The 19,824-nt window shown below is 34.8% G+C and overlaps 2 protein-coding genes across 2 annotated transcripts in view; one reads left to right on the forward strand and one right to left on the reverse strand.

Annotated features, from left to right (window-relative positions):
* The window catches only part of LOC105336891 (uncharacterized), a 30,788-nt gene that overhangs the window by 6,000 nt on the left and 4,964 nt on the right, over window positions 1-19,824 (reverse strand). The window lies entirely within an intron of this gene.
* LOC105317827 (uncharacterized) lies at window positions 4-19,737 on the forward strand. The gene is made up of 25 exons (XM_066086953.1): window positions 4-345; window positions 5,256-5,430; window positions 6,819-6,880; window positions 8,805-8,927; window positions 9,047-9,205; window positions 9,311-9,466; window positions 9,574-9,732; window positions 9,843-9,995; window positions 10,100-10,258; window positions 10,363-10,515; window positions 11,146-11,304; window positions 11,409-11,558; window positions 11,665-11,823; window positions 11,929-12,081; window positions 12,189-12,347; window positions 12,452-12,604; window positions 12,711-12,852; window positions 12,942-13,126; window positions 13,233-14,988; window positions 15,233-15,356; window positions 15,561-15,687; window positions 16,236-16,354; window positions 16,473-16,668; window positions 17,149-17,283; window positions 17,503-19,737. The coding sequence occupies exons 1-25, from the start codon at window positions 285-287 to the stop codon at window positions 17,736-17,738; spliced, it is 5,313 nt and encodes a 1,770-aa protein (XP_065943025.1). The 5' UTR covers window positions 4-284; the 3' UTR covers window positions 17,739-19,737.

The raw sequence follows: 19,824 nt of genomic DNA on the forward strand, positions 1-19,824 counted from the left end.
TCTGTTCTTCCACAGTATTCCAAGTGGGGTCATTTGTGAGTATTTTTGGTGTTTGTGGGGTTATAATTGCTTGCGGGGTTAACCTCACAAGATTTTTGTTTTTACGTGTACAGAATACCTTCAGGGGTTCAAAAAATCAAGTATGACATTTAACCCCATAAGCAGTTTGTCTTAGTGTAAATCGTCTTTGACACCACGTTGTCCGCGGACAAGATCATTAGAAATCTCTCGGACAATGTGGCGGGGTTTATACGTCATACGCATGCGCAGTTAGCCCTATACAGATGCGCAGTAACCTCAGAAGAGACCCGTCATTGCAGAAGGACGGATGTGGAGTTGAGACAGGTAAGTTATCTTTTACTAATTTTTATGATGTAACACATCCTTAGTACATAAAATTCTTGAATAGCTTGTACATTTAACGACTTTGAATTACGGGGAGCACACGCTTGTTCACCGACATTTGTTGTGGTTTGCAAAAACATCTCGAAAGTCATGTCTTCTGTTCGAGTACGCGGGGAATCAAATTTTGTGATTAGCATCATTTATATTTTATCGCTATCAGTTGTAACGGCTCTCCTGACAAATATTTTGGCGTGGGGAATCGCTCCCATCCCCAATTTTTTGACCCAAGAGCAATAGTTCTATGCCTGTTCAACAGAGCGGGTGCTCGCGAGCGCTCTCCAAAATTCCCTATACCCGCAACACAAATTTTGGCGAGCGCTCGCGGGCGCTCTCTCTGCTGAACACGCCTGAACATTTCAGGGACTTCTTCTTTTTTCTATATTAGCAAATATGTAATTTTCTTACAAAAGTTTAAAAATAAACTACACATCTGAAATATTCGCTAATTTCGCCAGTGGCGAATCTTTTTCAAAATTGGAGTAAAGAAATCTAAATGTGGCGAAAATTAATTTTTGGTGACTTCTTAAGTTTAATGTGTTTCTCATTCCCACCCGTTTGTTTTACTTATTCGGTTAGTCTGTGTTAATTCAATCACCACGTGCAACTGGAAATCTCGCATCGCTTCAGTGCACACAGCTCTGACCATAGATTAGCCCCAGGCTATTTATGGCTTCAGACCATCAATTGTTATGTAACACTGGGAAGGGTGCTCTCACTGAACTTGCTAAACTTCTTTAGTTATGAACAGAATAAAATATGCATCATAAAATTTTAAGTAAAAAATCTTAAATAATATTTGTTCCCATGTTTAGAAGTTATTAAATACTTATTGCAATGCAGCTGGTTGCCATAGAAATCATCAGGGTACTGCAAGTGATGACAGTTTTCTTATTTAGAACTTGGAACATACTTCACTTACAGACATCAACATATTTGCTTTCCAAAAATATATTTTTATTCTCAAAGTCACACCAAAATGGGATAAACATGGGCAGTTCTTCAAAGGATTTTATTTATTGTAAAAAACACATTTGATAATTTTTTTTTATTGAAGCTGTGTAGTATGCATGAGGTTGTATGCAACTTATTGACATAAAACCCAGCAGAATATTTCATTTTTACGTCTGGCTTGTCAAAATGAGGACTTGTAAATGTGCAGCGTGTTTATTCTAAATTAGTCTAGAACAGAAGAATTATTGTCTTTGTGGATTTCACTCCATCTTCTTATCTAGTATGTGTATGAATCCATAATGGCATTTTTGTTTTTGTTTCTTGATATGAAAAGTGTTTTGGTTTTTATTTTATCTCAAACTTAGAACTGTAGAAATTTAGTATCTTAACTTTTCAAAAGCTTTCATACCATACTTCTTGGAAATCATTTATAGTGATACAAATGAGGAGAGTGCATATACAGTACATACCAAAAAATTGGTCAATACATGCATATTTAAAAAGTTCAAAATATTAATATCTTAAACATATAGGTCTGCATAAACATATACATGCACATGTATATGTGATATGATAGAAATAATTGTAAAACATGGGTCGTTCTAAAGTGACGAAAAGGATTTTTGGTACAGTGGGAGCCCTGTCACGGCAGGACGCAAAAATTCATGGGAAAAGAATATTTGTCCCATATTTTGAATTATATGCTATAAACCACTATTTTCATTTGAAACAGGTTGGTAAAAAAATAGAATCACTGCATTTATATTTACCCCCTCCCCCAATAAATATTTCCCTTTTTCAAAATTCACCAATATTAATCCTAATTTCTTCAATAATTATCTCACTACATTGTTTGTTACAATGTTACAAATTAAGTCGGCAGTCAAAAGTATACGGGGGAAAACATTGCATAGTACAGATTGACCAAGGAAGTAAGTCAATTTTATATCAAATTCACAGGTGTCATGTGCAATGGAGCGTAATTACCTAATCATATGTCGTCTACTGTGGGTCAAATTCACAAGATAATCAAGCCACATTGTGTATACAAGCAGTAATTAGAATTTCTTAGTGAATTAATCCAAGTGGTGAAAAACTCCAAACTGTGCGTTTATAGCTATATGGTAAATTTTGGTAGTTTATTTTGTCATTGTCGATGTTATTTAACATTGAGCAATGAAAACGCACGATTGCACTTGAAAGTCTTTTCCTGAACAGTTAGGAAGATGTAAGAGGTACACTTTGTCAAAACCTCCTGTTAGGCTGACTAGAAACCAGCTGGGGTTTGCTGAAGTAACACAAGATTATGACAAATAAAATCCATGACTTGGGGCTTGAGTTGAAGACACATGTAAAGCTTTATTACCTTCATGAAACATTTACTGGAATTTTGTAGGCACTGCTGTTTATTCTCTGAGAATCAGTCTCAAAGCAAGGACCCCCTGTTTGTTTACATGATTTTGTTTTTTACCATTTGTATTTTTATAATACCCGTAAATGGCCAATCAGAACGTTAAGAAAAGTACAAACGTTTAGAAAAGTACAAACTGGTAGCACAGAACGACATACAGACATGATTGACAGGAAAATCACAATTTTTTTTAGAAATTATAGGCTCGGTAGAATATTTTGGTAAATCGGGGGGAGGGGGGGGGGTATGTTTTCCACACTTCAGGTGCCTGTGTATATGGCACGGAACCTTACTTTATGTAAAAGCAATGGGGTTACCCGACAAGTCTCTTTTTCACTATGTATATTGTATAAGGGCAAACTTCTGGGGTTACAGAACACCCCACAATTCCTATAGGGACATGCTAATAGGGTTTTACAAGTTTAACATTCCATGATGTCTTATTGGACAAATTTATGGGGTTAGGAAAACCCAACAGATCATCATGATCATATAAGGACAACAGGAAGTACATATTTAAATTGTTTTGCAACTTCCAATTCAAATGAAAATGGAGGTTTGGTTCCTTGTGCTGCTGTTCTCACTACTTTTCATGATTTTTATTTCACTTTTATTGGGCATTGTCTTGATGTTTGTGATGTTTAGAAGATGGTCAGCACTTTTCCGTCTTTGGACTCATGATCTCCAGTGAACAACATGATTGATGATTTGATGTATGAAGTATACATTAAAGATCAGAAGAACTTGAGGTTCATTTTCATTGTTTTTCTAGAATTGAATATAAAATGTAAACTTTTAACAAAAATACACAGTGACTCGATTGTATTTGGATTTGGAACTTTTTCACTGGAAGTTGCAGAGACAATCACACATCTTTTAATAAAACTAAAAGTTCCATTTGAATGTGAATAGGTAAGTTTATGCATATATTTGGATTATGTAATGGTTACTATACTCCTAGTTTAATAATGTTCCTTACATTATATATCAATTTGTGAACTTCTACAGTGGGATCTTAAGATAAAAGACTATAGCACATAGTGCACTAAAACTTGAACCCAAAGCTCACATTGTATAGACAGAGAAGTAACCTCACAAAGCTTGTCCTAATTTTTTGCTCATGTAGAGGATGTTTGTCAGCCATAGTTCTACATGATACAGAAAAAAAGAACATGGAATTTCCTACTGCTTTTATTGGATTTGATTCGAATGAGGCATTTGTAAATGTGTGCTTATATTGCTCCGACTTTGATCTTGATGTCTTGGAAATCTTTATCAATGGCGCCAATTTTTTGTGCTTCTTTAATATTGAAGATTTTGATGCATGCTGTTTTTACTGTCAGTTGAATTCATTCAGTGTTGAAAAATATGTTCTCATTTGAACTAATACCTACAAAAGGTAAGCTTGTTTCATGAGTGTTTGTATTACATCTATTTGGAAATGCAAAAAAAAAATTTAAGTTTTTGGTGGTCAAGTGTAAATGATATATATGTATTAGAGAAATACACATGTACCTACAAGTATTTTGGTTTGAATCTCTACACAAATTATAATAATTGGGCAGTGAGTTGGTGCTTTCATGAGACCCTTATCATGAACAGAGGACTAACTTCAAACTTATGCTATATGATGTATATATGTATACGGTCAAGTAACCTCACAGTGTTAAACCCCATAATGTGTAGACAGACAAGCGTAACCTTGCAATGATAAACCTATAATGTGTGAACAGACAAGTAGCTTCACAGTGTTAAACCCCATAATCTGTAGACAGACAAGTAACCTCAAAGTGTTAAATCCATAATGTGTCTATGGACAAGAAACCTCAAAGTGTTAAACCCCACAATGTTAAACCACAATGGCCATAATGCATAAACAGACAAGTAACCTCACAGTGTTAAATCCATAATGTGAAACCTTGCAGTGTTAAACCCCACAATGTGTATATAAACAAGTAACCCCACAATGTTAATTAAACCCCATAATGCATAAACAGACAAGAAACCTCACAGTGTAAAATCCATAATGTGTATATGGACAAGAAACCTTGCAGTATTAAACCCCACAATGTGTATATAAACAAGTAACCCCACAATGTTAATTAAACCCCATAATGCATAAACAGACAAGAAACCTCACAGTGTAAAATCCATAATGTGTATATGGACAAGAAACCTTGCAGTATTAAACCCCACAATGTGTATATAAACAAGTAACCCCACAATGTTAATTAAACCCCATAATGCATAAACAGACAAGTAACCTCGCAGTGTTAAATCCATAATGTATGTACAGACAAGTAACCTTAGTTATATTTTTAACTGGTTGGGTTATCTCCCTAAGTAGAAAAATAAGAAGTCTGGGACTTAATATGAAAATTACTATTTATAAGTTACCCTTGTTTAGGTTTTTATGTCAAATTGATTCAAATATTCTAGGTAAATTACTCAAGTTACAGTTTAATTTATTGAATATTTTTTCTTCCAGAAATGACAAAAAGAAAAAGACCAGTTAAAAGTAATGGACATGAAGAAGAAAAAATAGGAAGGATTGTGTGGGCCCAGGTAAAAGGTGTCCCCAGAACAATGATGTGGCCTGTAAGGCTTGAAGGGGTGGAGAATGGAGGCAAATATACAGTGTTTTGCAATGCTGACCAAGCTATGTAAGTTTACTGCCATATCTATCCAGTTTTACGTTGATTAGCTCACCAGAGCCAAAGAATAGCAAAATAGCATGAAGGGATTTAAAGTTGATTCATACCATCTCCCCCTGGTGTCAGAGAGGGTCCACAATTAGAGGCAGTGGTCCAATTTTACATAGAAATATATAGGAAAAAATCCTCTGAAGAGTATGTGGCTATAATTTTTAAAATAATATGGAAGCAAGTTAGTATGAGAGGTTTCAGGTTTGTTTAGACCATGACCATTACCCCCCTCCCCCCCAGGAGGTTTTGATGGGACCAAAATGTGGGGAAGTGTCAAAATTTGATAAAGTCTTACCAGCATATTAGAAACATCTGAAGAACAAGGGTACAATTGTCAAACTAATATTAGACACAAGCTAATATATTGACGATTCAAGTTTCTTTACACAATGACCCTCGAGTCAGAAAGGGGCCACAATTGGGGTTCAAATTTAAATGCATAGAAATTATAGGAAAAAAATTGAGTAATTTTAAATCAGTTATTTGTTAAACATGTTAAATAACTATGCAAGTAAGATTGTATCTAGAAAAGTTCTTTATTCTTCCATGACCCTTAAAGATGAACATTGCTCGTAAATAGGCACTGGCACACAGGGACCTGGTATATAAACCCTTCAATTTCGTTACACCCGATTGCACACCTGAGACTTGTGGCCGACGTGTGGTATTACTTCCGTGGTCTTTGGATTTTATGCATTTATTTCTTATTCATGTGCATATTCTGTTTGTAAATAATGCATTGACCAATTTATTTGGTGTTAGTATTCTCATGGATTGGAAAAAAAGTGTGTAAAATTTGATAATTTAATTGCGACTGAGTAACACGGCGTGGTAGGATGTACGTCCACACAGGTGAGACCTCTACAGCAAAGTACTTTGAACTGTTTAGAGGTCTGTATCTTGTATAGCGGTTGTACGGACAACAGTGATGAAAGGGAAATATGGCGGACAGTGCCTATTTACGAGCGGTGTTCAGCTTTAATGATCAGACAGGGAATCCATAGATTTTAACCTAGATAAATATAGCGTGTGTAGGGCATGATGATATGGAAATGAGCTAGTTTTCAAAATTTTAAAGTTGTTTACCCAGCGTGAGGGGTATGAAAAATGGACACGATGAGGACTCAAAGTTTTTCATCAAATTATATAGACAAATGTTACGCTTTAGAATAGGAAGGCTATAATTTTTAAAATTGTTTCTCAGGTCAGCAATGAGGCCCATGGCTTTTTTTTTTTTTTTTTTTTTATTATACAGAGCATCGATCACCAAAAAGTATCTGTTTTGCATAGTGTATAGTTAATTTTTTTTTCAATCAGAGGTTGAACTTCCATGTTTCATTTTACAGTTTGACTGCAACAAAAGTGGAATCATTTTCAGAAATAAAAAAATGGCAGGAGAAAGGCATACGTAATAAATGTGTTTTGAATTTCAGTTCATTTGAATGATGACGAAGGTTGGACACAAAACTCAAGTTTTTTAGTTAAAAAATTATTGGTTCTCTAAATTGCCTGTTGGAAATTTTCTTCCATTAGGTGCCCTCAAACTTTAATTTTTCTTCAAAAGTTCGACAGGTTTGGTACAAAATCATGCTACAGCTAAGTAAAAAAAAAAAAAGCAAAACCATGTCTGCTGCATAAATGTTGAATTTTTTGGCCTGAGAAACTAAAGATTAATTTTTTTTTAAGCCTACATCATTATGGAGAAAAATGCCTCTACAAATGTTTGAAATTTTTGGTTCTATGGTCTAGAGGTTGTTAATTTGGTCAAAATGAATATTGTTGTGTCATTAATTTTCATTGGCAACAATGCTATATCTCTCTTTTAGGCCAACCTAAGAAAGTTGCAGTGGTAACTAATTCTGCATTATTTTATCTATGATAGCTCTGACTAAAGGACTAAAGGAAAGTTTTGTGTCGATCCTTTATAGATGTTTATACAATGTGTGTGCATTTAAATCAATGTGATTTCAGCATATTGCGTATAGAATATTCACTATATGGAGAGGGGAATCGGAAATATTCTTAGACCGTTTACTTTTGACTTGTCATTTGTTGAATGCACTTTTGTAAACACTGCTGCTTTAGATAAACACTTATTTAGTATTAAGTTGTAAGCTTACAAAGCACAGTTTAATTGTGAATGTAAATTCAACGAACATGAAGCACCAGGATTTGGTTGCAAGGATCAACAGTAATTAATCTAAATTTCTGATTCACACTCTTCATATAGTGATAGAGGTACCTTTGACTTCATATCGAGTATAATTGATTGATAGGCCCACATTTCTAAACGCTGCAGTCCACATTCACTTTTTTTAAATATGAGAGTTCCAAGAAATATTTTCAGGAAGGTTCTACAATAGAACTATAAAAATGTGAAAAATTGTACTTGCTGTTGTGAATGGTTAAAATTTTAAAGTGGTGAGAAATTGACATAGGGTCTTCTGTAACATGTATTGGATACAAATGCAGTTATTGTGGTACATTGAATTGGGCCCTGAGAGTCATCCCCATCCTATTTTTGGAAGGGGGGGGGGGGTACTTTGTATCGGGCATTTCAGTAATATTAATCACTTCTGCTATAATTTATCTCAAAACGAAGAATTTTTTCCTCTGTCATGGAACTTTTCCCAATGTGTAAAGCTCAAAAAACAAGTAAATAAATAAGATATAAATTAACGCTAATTCTTGTTATTCTCAGACTATTATAAAACTTATGATTGATTGATCCCTATAGTGGATTATTGCTGATGTACAATTGCTTAAATGCACTTGCAATGTAAAGGTGCACATTTCTTTATATATATATAATTTTTAAAGATGGTTTGGGATTTATTGTTTATTCTTTTACTTTGTTCTTATAGGTACATGTACTAGATTCCAGAGTTGTTGGATAAGCTCAATCATGATCTGAGTCTCATTTTTCTCCAATATGTTCCTTTTATGTACTTGAATCGAAATTTAATTCATCTAACTCTGGATTTACAAATCATCAGTTGGACTGACAAGGTCCTTAAATTCTGTTAATAAAAACGAGGACAGTCCTTGAGAAATTTGACTACTCTGGAATAAAAAAAAAACCTTGAGCCAAGCCATGTCTCTTGCTTTTTGAATGTTCAGGATCTTGAATTGTTATTTTTAAAGCCAAAATATGGCTAAAATATTGTTGATGCTGTGTAAAACAGCACAATCTGCAAATTGCATGTCAGAAATAGTTGGATAAGCATGAATTTTCATTTCACTGTAAAGATTAGTAAATTGATATGGTTGTAATAACTCTATCAATATATTATCTTTCTCAATATATTATATATTATACATATATTTTTCAGAGGTGCTCAAGAAGAGAAAACACACTTTGGAAAGTTTTCTTGATGATGTAACTTGGGCTACATCAACAGATTGCTTCAGCTCATCAGCAGTTGGTTCTCCAACCACCTGCGATACATCTGCAGGTGATTTACAGTTTTTTGGTGTTTTTTTTAGCTACCTCTAAAATTAATCGTCAGATATGACAAGTATGTTTTGTAATACTTATGAGGTTTTTACATGTATATTTTAATTTCCGTTGTAGTGGTCATTGAAAGTGTTTTTGATGACATGAGTTGGGCGACACCATCTGGCCGTTCAGAAACAGTAGTTACTCCAGGATCTATTGCATGCACTATGGTTGCCCACTCTCCCAAGACAGATGTAGGTCAGATAACAAAGACCCCGTGTGATACATCTGCAGGTGATTTACTGTTATTTTAATTCTGAATTTCAATTGACAGATATGACAAGTATGTCTTGTAATCCTGATGAAGTGTTTACATAAATATTTTCATTTCCATTATAGAGGTCATTGAAAGTTCTCTTGATGACATAAGAAGGACAACATCATCTGGTTCAGAAACGGTAGTTACTCCAGGAACTATGACATGCATTGCAGTTACCCACCCTCCCAGGTCAGATGTAGATCAATTGGCAGCAACCACGTGTGATACATCTGCAGGTAATTTTTTTGTTTTTGGTTACCTTTGAATATAATTGTCAGATATGACAAGTATGTATTAAAAAACTGATGTTCTTCTTACATGTATACTTTCATTTCTGTTGTAGTGGTCATTGAAAGTGTTTTTGATGACATGAGTTGGGCGACACCATCTGGCCGTTCAGAAACAGCAGTTACTCCAGGATCTATTGCATGCACTATGGTTGCCCACTCTCCCAAGTCGGATGTAGGTCAGATGACAAAGACCCCGTGTGATACATCTGCAGGTGATTTACTGTTATTTTTAATTCTGAATTTAATTGACAGATATGACAAGTATGTCTTGTAATCCTGATGAAGTGTTTATGTTACATAAATATTTTCTTTTCCATTCTAGAGGTCATTGAAAGTTCTCTTGATGACATGAGAAGGACAACATCTGGTTCAGAAACGGTAGTTACTCCAGGAACTATGACATGCATTGCAGTTACCCACCCTCCCAGGTCAGATGTAGATCAATTGGCAGCAACCACGTGTGATACATCTGCAGGTAATTTTTTTTTTGGTTACCTTTGAATATAATTGTCAGATATGACAAGTATGTATTAAAAAACTGATGTTGTTCTTACATGTATACTTTCATTTTTGTTGTAGTGGTCATTGAAAGTGTTTTTGATGACATGAGTTGGGCGACACCATCTGGCCGTTCAGAAACAGTAGTTACTCCAGGATCTATTGCATGCACTATGGTTGCCCACTCTCCCAAGACAGATGTAGGTCAGATGACAAAGACCCCGTGTGATACATCTGCAGGTGATTTACTGTTATTTTAATTCTGAATTTAATTGACAGATATGACAAGTATGTCTTGTAATCCTGATGAAGTGTTTACATAAATATTTTCATTTCCATTATAGAGGTCATTGAAAGTTCTCTTGATGACATGAGAAGGACAACATCTGGTTCAGAAACGGTAGTTACTCCAGGAACTATGACATGCATTGCAGTTACCCACCCTCCCAGGTCAGATGTAGATCAATTGGCAGCAACCACGTGTGATACATCTGCAGGTAATTTTTTTTTTTTGGTTACCTTTGAATATAATTGTCAGATATGACAAGTATGTATTAAAAAACTGATGTTGTTCTTACATGTATACTTTCATTTTTGTTGTAGTGGTCATTGAAAGTGTTTTTGATGACATGAGTTGGGCGACACCATCTGGCCGTTCAGAAACAGTAGTTACTCCAGGATCTATTGCATGCACTATGGTTGCCCACTCTCCCAAGTCGGATGTAGGTCAGATGACAAAGACCCCGTGTGATACATCGACAGGTGATTTACTGTTATTTTTAATTCTGAATTTAATTGACAGATATGACAAGTATGTCTTGTAATCCTGATGAAGTGTTTACATAAATATTTTCATTTCCATTATAGAGGTCATTGAAAGTTCTCTTGATGACATGAGAAGGACAACATCTGGTTCAGAAACAGTAGTTACTCCAGGAACTATGACATGCATTGCAGTTACCCACCCTCCCAGGTCAGATGTAGATCAATTGGCAGCAACCACGTGTGATACATCTGCAGGTAATTTTTTTTTTTTTTGTTACCTTTGAATATAATTGTCAGATATGACAAGTATGTATTAAAAAACTGATGTTGTTCTTACATGTATACTTTCATTTCTGTTGTAGTGGTCATTGAAAGTGTTTTTGATGACATGAGTTGGGCGACACCATCTGGCCGTTCAGAAACGGTAGTTACTCCAGGATCTATTGCATGCACTATGGTTGCCCACTCTCCCAAGACAGATGTAGGTCAGATGACAAAGACCCCGTGTGATACATCTGCAGGTGATTTACTGTTATTTTAATTCTGAATTTAATTGACAGATATGACAAGTATGTCTTGTAATCCTGATGAAGTGTTTACATAAATATTTTCATTTCCATTATAGAGGTCATTGAAAGTTCTCTTGATGACATGAGAAGGACAACATCTGGTTCAGAAACGGTAGTTACTCCAGGAACTATGACATGCATTGCAGTTACCCCTCCCAGGTCAGATGTAGATCAATTGGCAGCAACCACGTGTGATACATCTGCAGGTAATTTTTTTTTTTTGGTTACCTTTGAATATAATTGTCAGATATGACAAGTATGTATTAAAAAACTGATGTTGTTCTTACATGTATACTTTCATTTCTGTTGTAGTGGTCATTGAAAGTGTTTTTGATGACATGAGTTGGGCGACACCATCTGGCCGTTCAGAAACGGTAGTTATTCCAGGATCTATTGCATGCACTATGGTTGCCCACTCTCCCAAGTCGGATGTAGGTCAGATGACAAAGACCCCGTGTGATACATCTGCAGGTGATTTACTGTTATTTTTAATTCTGAATTTAATTGACAGATATGACAAGTATGTCTTGTAATCCTGATGAAGTGTTTACATAAATATTTTCATTTCCATTATAGAGGTCATTGAAAGTTCTCTTGATGACATGAGAAGGACAACATCTGGTTCAGAAACAGTAGTTACTCCAGGAACTATGACATGCATTGCAGTTACCCACCCTCCCAGGTCAGATGTAGATCAATTGGCAGCAACCACGTGTGATACATCTGCAGGTAATTTTTTTTTTTTTTGTTACCTTTGAATATAATTGTCAGATATGACAAGTATGTATTAAAAAACTGATGTTGTTCTTACATGTATACTTTCATTTCTGTTGTAGTGGTCATTGAAAGTGTTTTTGATGACATGAGTTGGGCGACACCATCTGGCCGTTCAGAAACGGTAGTTACTCCAGGATCTATTGCATGCACTATGGTTGCCCACTCTCCCAAGACAGATGTAGGTCAGATGACAAAGACCCCGTGTGATACATCTGCAGGTGATTTACTGTTATTTTAATTCTGAATTTAATTGACAGATATGACAAGTATGTCTTGTAATCCTGATGAAGTGTTTACATAAATATTTTCATTTCCATTATAGAGGTCATTGAAAGTTCTCTTGATGACATGAGAAGGACAACATCTGGTTCAGAAACGGTAGTTACTCCAGGAACTATGACATGCATTGCAGTTACCCACCCTCCCAGGTCAGATGTAGATCAATTGGCAGCAACCACGTGTGATACATCTGCAGGTAATTTTTTTTTTTTGGTTACCTTTGAATATAATTGTCAGATATGACAAGTATGTATTAAAAAACTGATGTTGTTCTTACATGTATACTTTCATTTCTGTTGTAGTGGTCATTGAAAGTGTTTTTGATGACATGAGTTGGGCGACACCATCTGGCCGTTCAGAAACGGTAGTTACTCCAGGATCTATTGCATGCACTATGGTTGCCCACTCTCCCAAGACAGATGTAGGTCAGATGACAAAGACCCCGTGTGATACATCTGCAGGTGATTTACTGTTATTTTAATTCTGAATTTAATTGACAGATATGACAAGTATGTCTTGTAATCCTGATGAAGTGTTTACATAAATATTTTCATTTCCATTATAGAGGTCATTGAAAGTTCTCTTGATGACATGAGAAGGACAACATCTGGTTCAGAAACGGTAGTTACTCCAGGAACTATGACATGCATTGCAGTTACCCACCCTCCCAGGTCAGATGTATATCAATTGGCAGCAACCACGTGTGATACATCTGCAGGTAATTTTTTTTTTTTGGTTACCTTTGAATATAATTGTCAGATATGACAAGTATGTATTAAAAAACTGATGTTGTTCTTGCATGTATACTTTCATTTCTGTTGTAGTGGTCATTGAAAGTGTTTTTGATGACATGAGTTGGGCGACACCATCTGGCCGTTCAGAAACAGTAGTTACTCCAGGATCTATTGCATGCACTATGGTTGCCCACTCTCCAAAGTCAGATGTAGGTCCGATGAAAACGACCATGTGTGATACATCTGATGCTGAATTTTCAAATGACCTGTTGGATTTTTCTTCTGGTAGTGAATATATTCCTGAAGATGATGAATTGGATGAAAGTGACCCAGAAGCCAGTGAATCTTCACCAATAGAGAAAAAAAGAAAACCCCTGCAATACTCTGAAGGAAAAACGGGGGGAAAAAACCAATGCCAGAAAGAAAGAATCTTAAAAGAACTAGCTGAAAATGATGAAGTAATTAGTGATAGCAATAGTGATATATCAGTGGAGTATCCAGATTTCAGTGCGCTAAATAAGCCATCTTTGCTTCCAGTGCCATTGTTAAATGATGAATTTTCAAGTGCTGATGATTCAAATGTCCCTTTAGAGGATCAAAATATAGATCCTGAGACTGTTGCTTATGATGAAAAGTTTCCAAAGATATATGTTAAACTGGTACGGAAAAGCCAAACAACCAAATTAGGCAAAAAGAAGAAGACTGAAAGAGTGTATGATTCACACTATCCTTGTATTTTCTGTGGCAAGATGCAAACCAATTTTTCGCATCATTTAATGAGTTCTCTTCACATGAATGAAGCAGAAGTACAGGCTATCCCAAAGGTCAACTCCACAATGACGAAAGAAGAAAAGCAAAAAACTGTAAAAGAAAGAAAGACCAAATTTGAACTGCTGCGCCTTCGTGGTATTCACAAACACAACACTAATGTGATAAGTGAAGGGAAAGGTGAAATAATCCTTGCCAGGAGAAGTACAGAGAGGGAGTTTGATCTTAATGCTGTAGGTCCTTGTCCAAGGTGTTTTGCTTGGCATCAATTGAAAAACCTTAAGAGACATCAAAAGTTATGCCCAAAGTATGATGCTGATGAATCATATTCAAGCCAAACCAGTCTCAATATACAGAGTAAAACGTTAGTGGGACGAATTTCGGACCAGGCTTCAAAACTTGTTGTGACAGAAGTTTTCACTATCATGCAGCCTGACCATGTATCTCAAGTGGCCCAAACGGACCCACTTATCATAAGCCTTGGTAATCAGTTGATGGACCGTAACAGAGGAAACCGTGTAATGAGGAAATATTATACCAGCCAGGGTATGAGACTGTCTGCAAAACTCCTAATTGCTCTGAAGGAAACAACAGGACATGATGAGGATCTTAATTATTTCCTCCAACCTTCTCAATTTGTAAATGTGGCAGAAGCTGCTCTAAAATGTTCAAACCAAGACAGCATCGATGAAGAAGATCTTTCGTCACCAAGCAATGCTATTAAATTAGGGTATGATATAAAATCATTAGCAAGTTCAAAACTAGCCAGTGCTATCATACATGCTGATGAAAAGAGGCAAAAAGAGGCAGAAAATTTTCTGCAATTAATGAAAATGCAGTGGACTGTGAAAGTAACGAAGCTAGCAAGAATGGTTTTACAAGAAAGACAGTATAATAAGCCCAAGTCATTGCCGACACCCGAAGACATTAAGAAAATAACAGAATTTATGAAAACGGAGATCTGCAACCTTGATCTTACTGACATTTCATATGCTAACTACAAAAAAGTTGCTGTGTTGACTTTGGCCAGGATCACACTGTACAATAGAAGAAGGTGCCATGAGGTTCAGGCAATAAGGTATGTATATCAAAACAGTACATAGTACATAAATTTTGGGGTCCAAATATGATAATGTTTTGTTGACTGACCTTTACACAAAATCTAAACAGTAAAATATGTTAAAGTGTATTTTGTTCTGTGCAAATTGTGCAGGGAGGTTGGTTTTAGAAATAAGAGGAGAGTCCATTCATAAAAGTATGAATTTAAAGGCATAGCTTCTTGCTGCATTTTAGATGTTGATATGCAATGTTTCTTTAATCAGATTGAAGGCTTACAATCAGAGAAAAACTGGTCAAGACGATGTTCAGGCACAATTGATGAAAGAGCTGACTTCATTCGAAGCACACCTTTTAATGACTCAGGAAGTTGTTGAGATACGAGGAAAGGTTTGTAAATGATAATTATCTCCATTAGAAAATGCACTTAAAGATGATATTTTCGTATTTTGTCTATCCCGATAAAAATAGAATATAAATACCAAAAAGATGCCTATGTACAGCGATGACATCAACCATGTTTGTTGCAATTCTTTTGGCCACTCAGTGTAGAACAATAAGTCAATGATTTAAGTCCATGAGTTTCTATTTTAGGTTGGAAGATGTGTTCCAGTTATTTTACCTCTGGAAACGCGCCAGGCTTTAAGTTTTATTGCAAGCAAGATAGTCCGAAAGGCATGTTCCATTCCAGTTGAATCTCCATACCTTTTTGGTAGCAAAAGTAAGTGCAGAGTGTGTATGTTTATAAATCAGTTATACATAAAATGGGGGATTCAGATAATTCATAGCTTGACTGCCTGTGGACAGTAAATTATGCTATCCCCCTCCACTGAATTCAATAATTCGTGAAATAATCCTTTACCTTATTAGAATAAATTAATTGCAGCAAATTTTCTGCAATTTAATTCAAAACTGCATGTTTTGCAGTTATTTAATAGGAGTAGCAAACTATAAGCTGCCAAAAGATTTCCAGAAACTCTTTATTTTTGCAGTTTTCTGTCGGGACTGGTAAATATCTAGCTAACAAATTTTAAGTTGCCATAAGATGACCAAAAACAGTTCTTATCCTTTTCATACAATAGCAGAAACAAACATAGCCAAAGGTTTGCCAGATATTGTTCTTGACAATTTCATGCTGGCTGGACAGCATTAAATTGAAAGATTTAAATATTATAAATAGGTTACCAGTTATGCAATTTTTGGCAATAAGCTAAAAAATAATCTTAAATGGCTAGATGTATTTTATTTCTCCATTGATTTTTATTGCAGCTGGAGGTGTATTTAGGGCGTATGATGCCATATCAACTGTTGCTCAAGAGGCTGGGCTGTCAAGTCCAAGCCTTATTCGTACAAGTAATATGAGGAAATATATGGCCACCATGGTTCAGGTAAAAATCAATATCCTTTCTATACTCTTTGACCTGTGGTTGGTTGGACAAATTGTTATTTTATAAACAGTATTACCATGTTATGTTTTACACTACAAGTACATACTTTTATGAACAGGCTCTTGATACCAGTGAAGCTGAGAGGAGTTGGATCATACAACACCTAGGGCATAATATGGATGTGCATTTACACCATTACAGACAAACATCTGATGTACTAGAAAGAACAGAAGTAGCAAAGATTTTGTTGATTCAAGATTTTGGAATAGTGCCCCATTATGTGGGAAGAAAACTTTCCGATATTCAGTTGGATGGTAAGTTATTTTGATTTTGATGTCATAGCATGCACCAGACAGAACGCGTCAGATGTAATTATAGCTACAAATTGGAAAGTCATTTTTAGACTTCATTAGACAATACACAAATTTTTTAGGGTGTTTTGATTAGTTCTTTTGCAAAGCAAGTCCAATCCTACCTTCACACACTTTGACTTGGTGTTAATTCCTAAACGAAATAGATTTCATTTGGCTGCATACTTTTCTGCACCCCATTTTAGCTAGCATTATTAATTTGCATTTTCAAAGATTTTGAAATTAAGAGAAATACAAAATTTAGTTAATTTCAGCTGTTACTACCTTTTTACAAACAATATTTTTATGATGATCCAAATGAATATAAGACACTATTGGATCAAACTGGGATGTACTGTATCATTCTTGTGTAATGGAATGTTACGTAGATTTACGTACACGATTTACACTTGCACAAATCTTGAATTTTCAAAACATTTTCAGATATCATTTCAACTGGTGAAAGTACATCTGATGTGGGTTCTCAAGTAAAGCCAGCATTTGAACAGCAGCAAGATGATGACAGCGTTATTCCAGAGTACAATGGGAATCCCATGAATAGTGATGATGAAGATGGATGTAAGTTTAGATAAACTATATACATGTATATGATTCATTATACTCAGCATGGATATCATTATATGGATCATGGTATACAAGTAATAATAAATGTGGTTAAAAAGGAATCAGTAAATGACCATCTTAAAAAAATATTAATGATAAACAGTATATGTGCAAGGGTTTATACACTTTTCATCAATGTAAAACAACTTATTTTTTACTTTTATTTTATGACAGTTTCAAAACCAAAGAAGACAGAAAGAAAGCGGTGGAGCAAGGAAGAGGAGGACGAACTGAAAAAACTATTCAAAGCTAATTTTGAAAAAGACTATTGTCCCAAACAATTGGAGATAGAAAAAATAATGAAAAAGAGCAGGGAAAAGGGGGGGCTTATCCACTTACGTCCAAGGGACAATATCAAAAAGAAAGTTAGTGGGATGTTGGTCAAAATGAGGAAGAAAAAAGATGGTTGAGGTGTTGCAGTTGTGTTTTCAACTTCTTAGGGTTTCGAAATAGGTCACTGATGTTTTTAAGCGTTACGATTCTGGCTGATATTGTAAATGGCTATAACTTTCTTAGTAGATGAGATTTAGAATTTACGGTAGATATATTTAATGTATCCCTACAATATGATTGTATCAGTAATGAATGAAAGGACATCCATGCACGTGTGCTGCATTCTGATTGGCTAATACTTAAATGGTTGTAACTCTTTTACTTTTCAATGAAATACTTCGAAATTTAAGACATGGGTATATTTTGTGAGGCACTGTAAGAAGATATATGTGAGAAATCTAGGAAACGTGCTGAAATCTGATTGGCTGTTGATGTATATGGCTATAACTTTCTTAGTTTTCAATGAAATAAAACAAAATTCCGTGTGTAGGTAGATATTATGAGTCCCTATATTATGGCATCATCAAAAATGAATATGATGACATGCATGCTCATGTGCAGAGTTCTGATTGGTCAATATTTCGATTGCTGTAACTGAGGTCTATTCAACAGAAGATGAATGGGGCACTGAAGGGAGTATGGGGAGCGTTTGGGAAACAACTGTAACGGGGACTGTTACAATTATTGGTAGTACTTGTTTATCTTGGGGTTTTTTTTTTTTATTTAAGATGAGTTATCTTACAATTTTTTTTAGTGGCTATTTTTATTTTTAATTTTGGGTTGAAAAGGGGAAACCCATCCAGGTATATTTAAATGGAACAGCTCTGACTATTGAGTGACTTAACTAATATCCCTGATCTGTTTGTTTTTCAAAGACTTTAAAGATTAATGATTGTGTATTTCAAATTATTGAGGTACAAATATTGTGTCGATAAGTTTCGATATAAATTGATTAAGACACTCATGGTGTGGTTTTCTGGTAAAAATATGAAATTTGTTATGATTGGATGCTTATGAATTGATGCAAAGGTTTACATTCTTAAAATTTACTTCCTGCCATGTGAAGACATCAGGAATCTAAATGTCCACATTTTAAAAAAAAAATGTTTTCTGCATATCAATTCCTTTTAAGTGGACATATAGTATCATACATTAATTTTTGTCACAAATGTGTAACTTGCATGGAAAGGCAGAATTTAAAGCGATTTATATTTGATCAATCTTTGATGTGATCATAAAAACACAAAAAAACTAAGCTTGTGTTGTCCCTAATTGTTACAAATGCATAACACAATATGTCCCTCAGTTACTTGGCCATGGTTTTTTTTTATATAGCTCATTATTTTTTTTCCATTTATCTGTATGACGTTTACATTGAATATGAGGTTAATAATTTAATAGATTTTTTTTAACATTTCCAAAAATTGAGCTTTTTCAGGTTTGTTAAAATTGAATGCAAAAAGCTGTGGTATGCTTAATAACATCTGATGGATGAATATCAGGAAAAATGTTTTAATTGTTTATCTGCAATAGATATCATACATTTTGAAAATGTAGTTGACTTTAATTTCTTTTTTAAGAAACACTTGTCAAGGTATTATAATCTAATATGTGTATTGATTAAATGCAAGGAGCATTGAAATGGTAGAAAACTTGTGTATATTATTTTTTCAAAATTGAAAGTGTGAAACTGAAATTTCAAGTTAAAATATATTTTTCTTTTTAATTTAGGATAATTGTTATTGTGTTTTTTAATTACATGTATTAAATTTTGTAAATCAAATAGGGACAGCCACTGACATACATTATTGATCAAATTCTTTGAATATATAAAGGTTGGGGAGGTTGCATTGTTTTACCATGACTAAATAGCTGACAAAGCATATACACCTTATTTTTTCCCAATATTGTGTTTTGTGGTCTTTTACAGCATATACTGATACTTTTGATTTTTTAACGGAGATACTTATTATGGTACACTGCTTCCATTTATTGTAATGAACTCCAAGAATTCTTCTTTTTTCTTTCAAATTAGAAAAACTTGTCATTCAGAATAAAAGTGTCAGGTAATTATTAGCGGTGTTGTTGTTTTTTTTTTCATGTATGTTTGTTGCAGGGCAACAGTCCTTAATGAACATGTGCATCATTAAAAAAAGGGAAATT

The sequence above is a fragment of the Magallana gigas genome, chromosome 6, assembly GCF_963853765.1.
Source record: "Magallana gigas chromosome 6, xbMagGiga1.1, whole genome shotgun sequence".
Taxonomy (NCBI): Eukaryota; Metazoa; Mollusca; class Bivalvia; order Ostreida; family Ostreidae; genus Magallana; species Magallana gigas.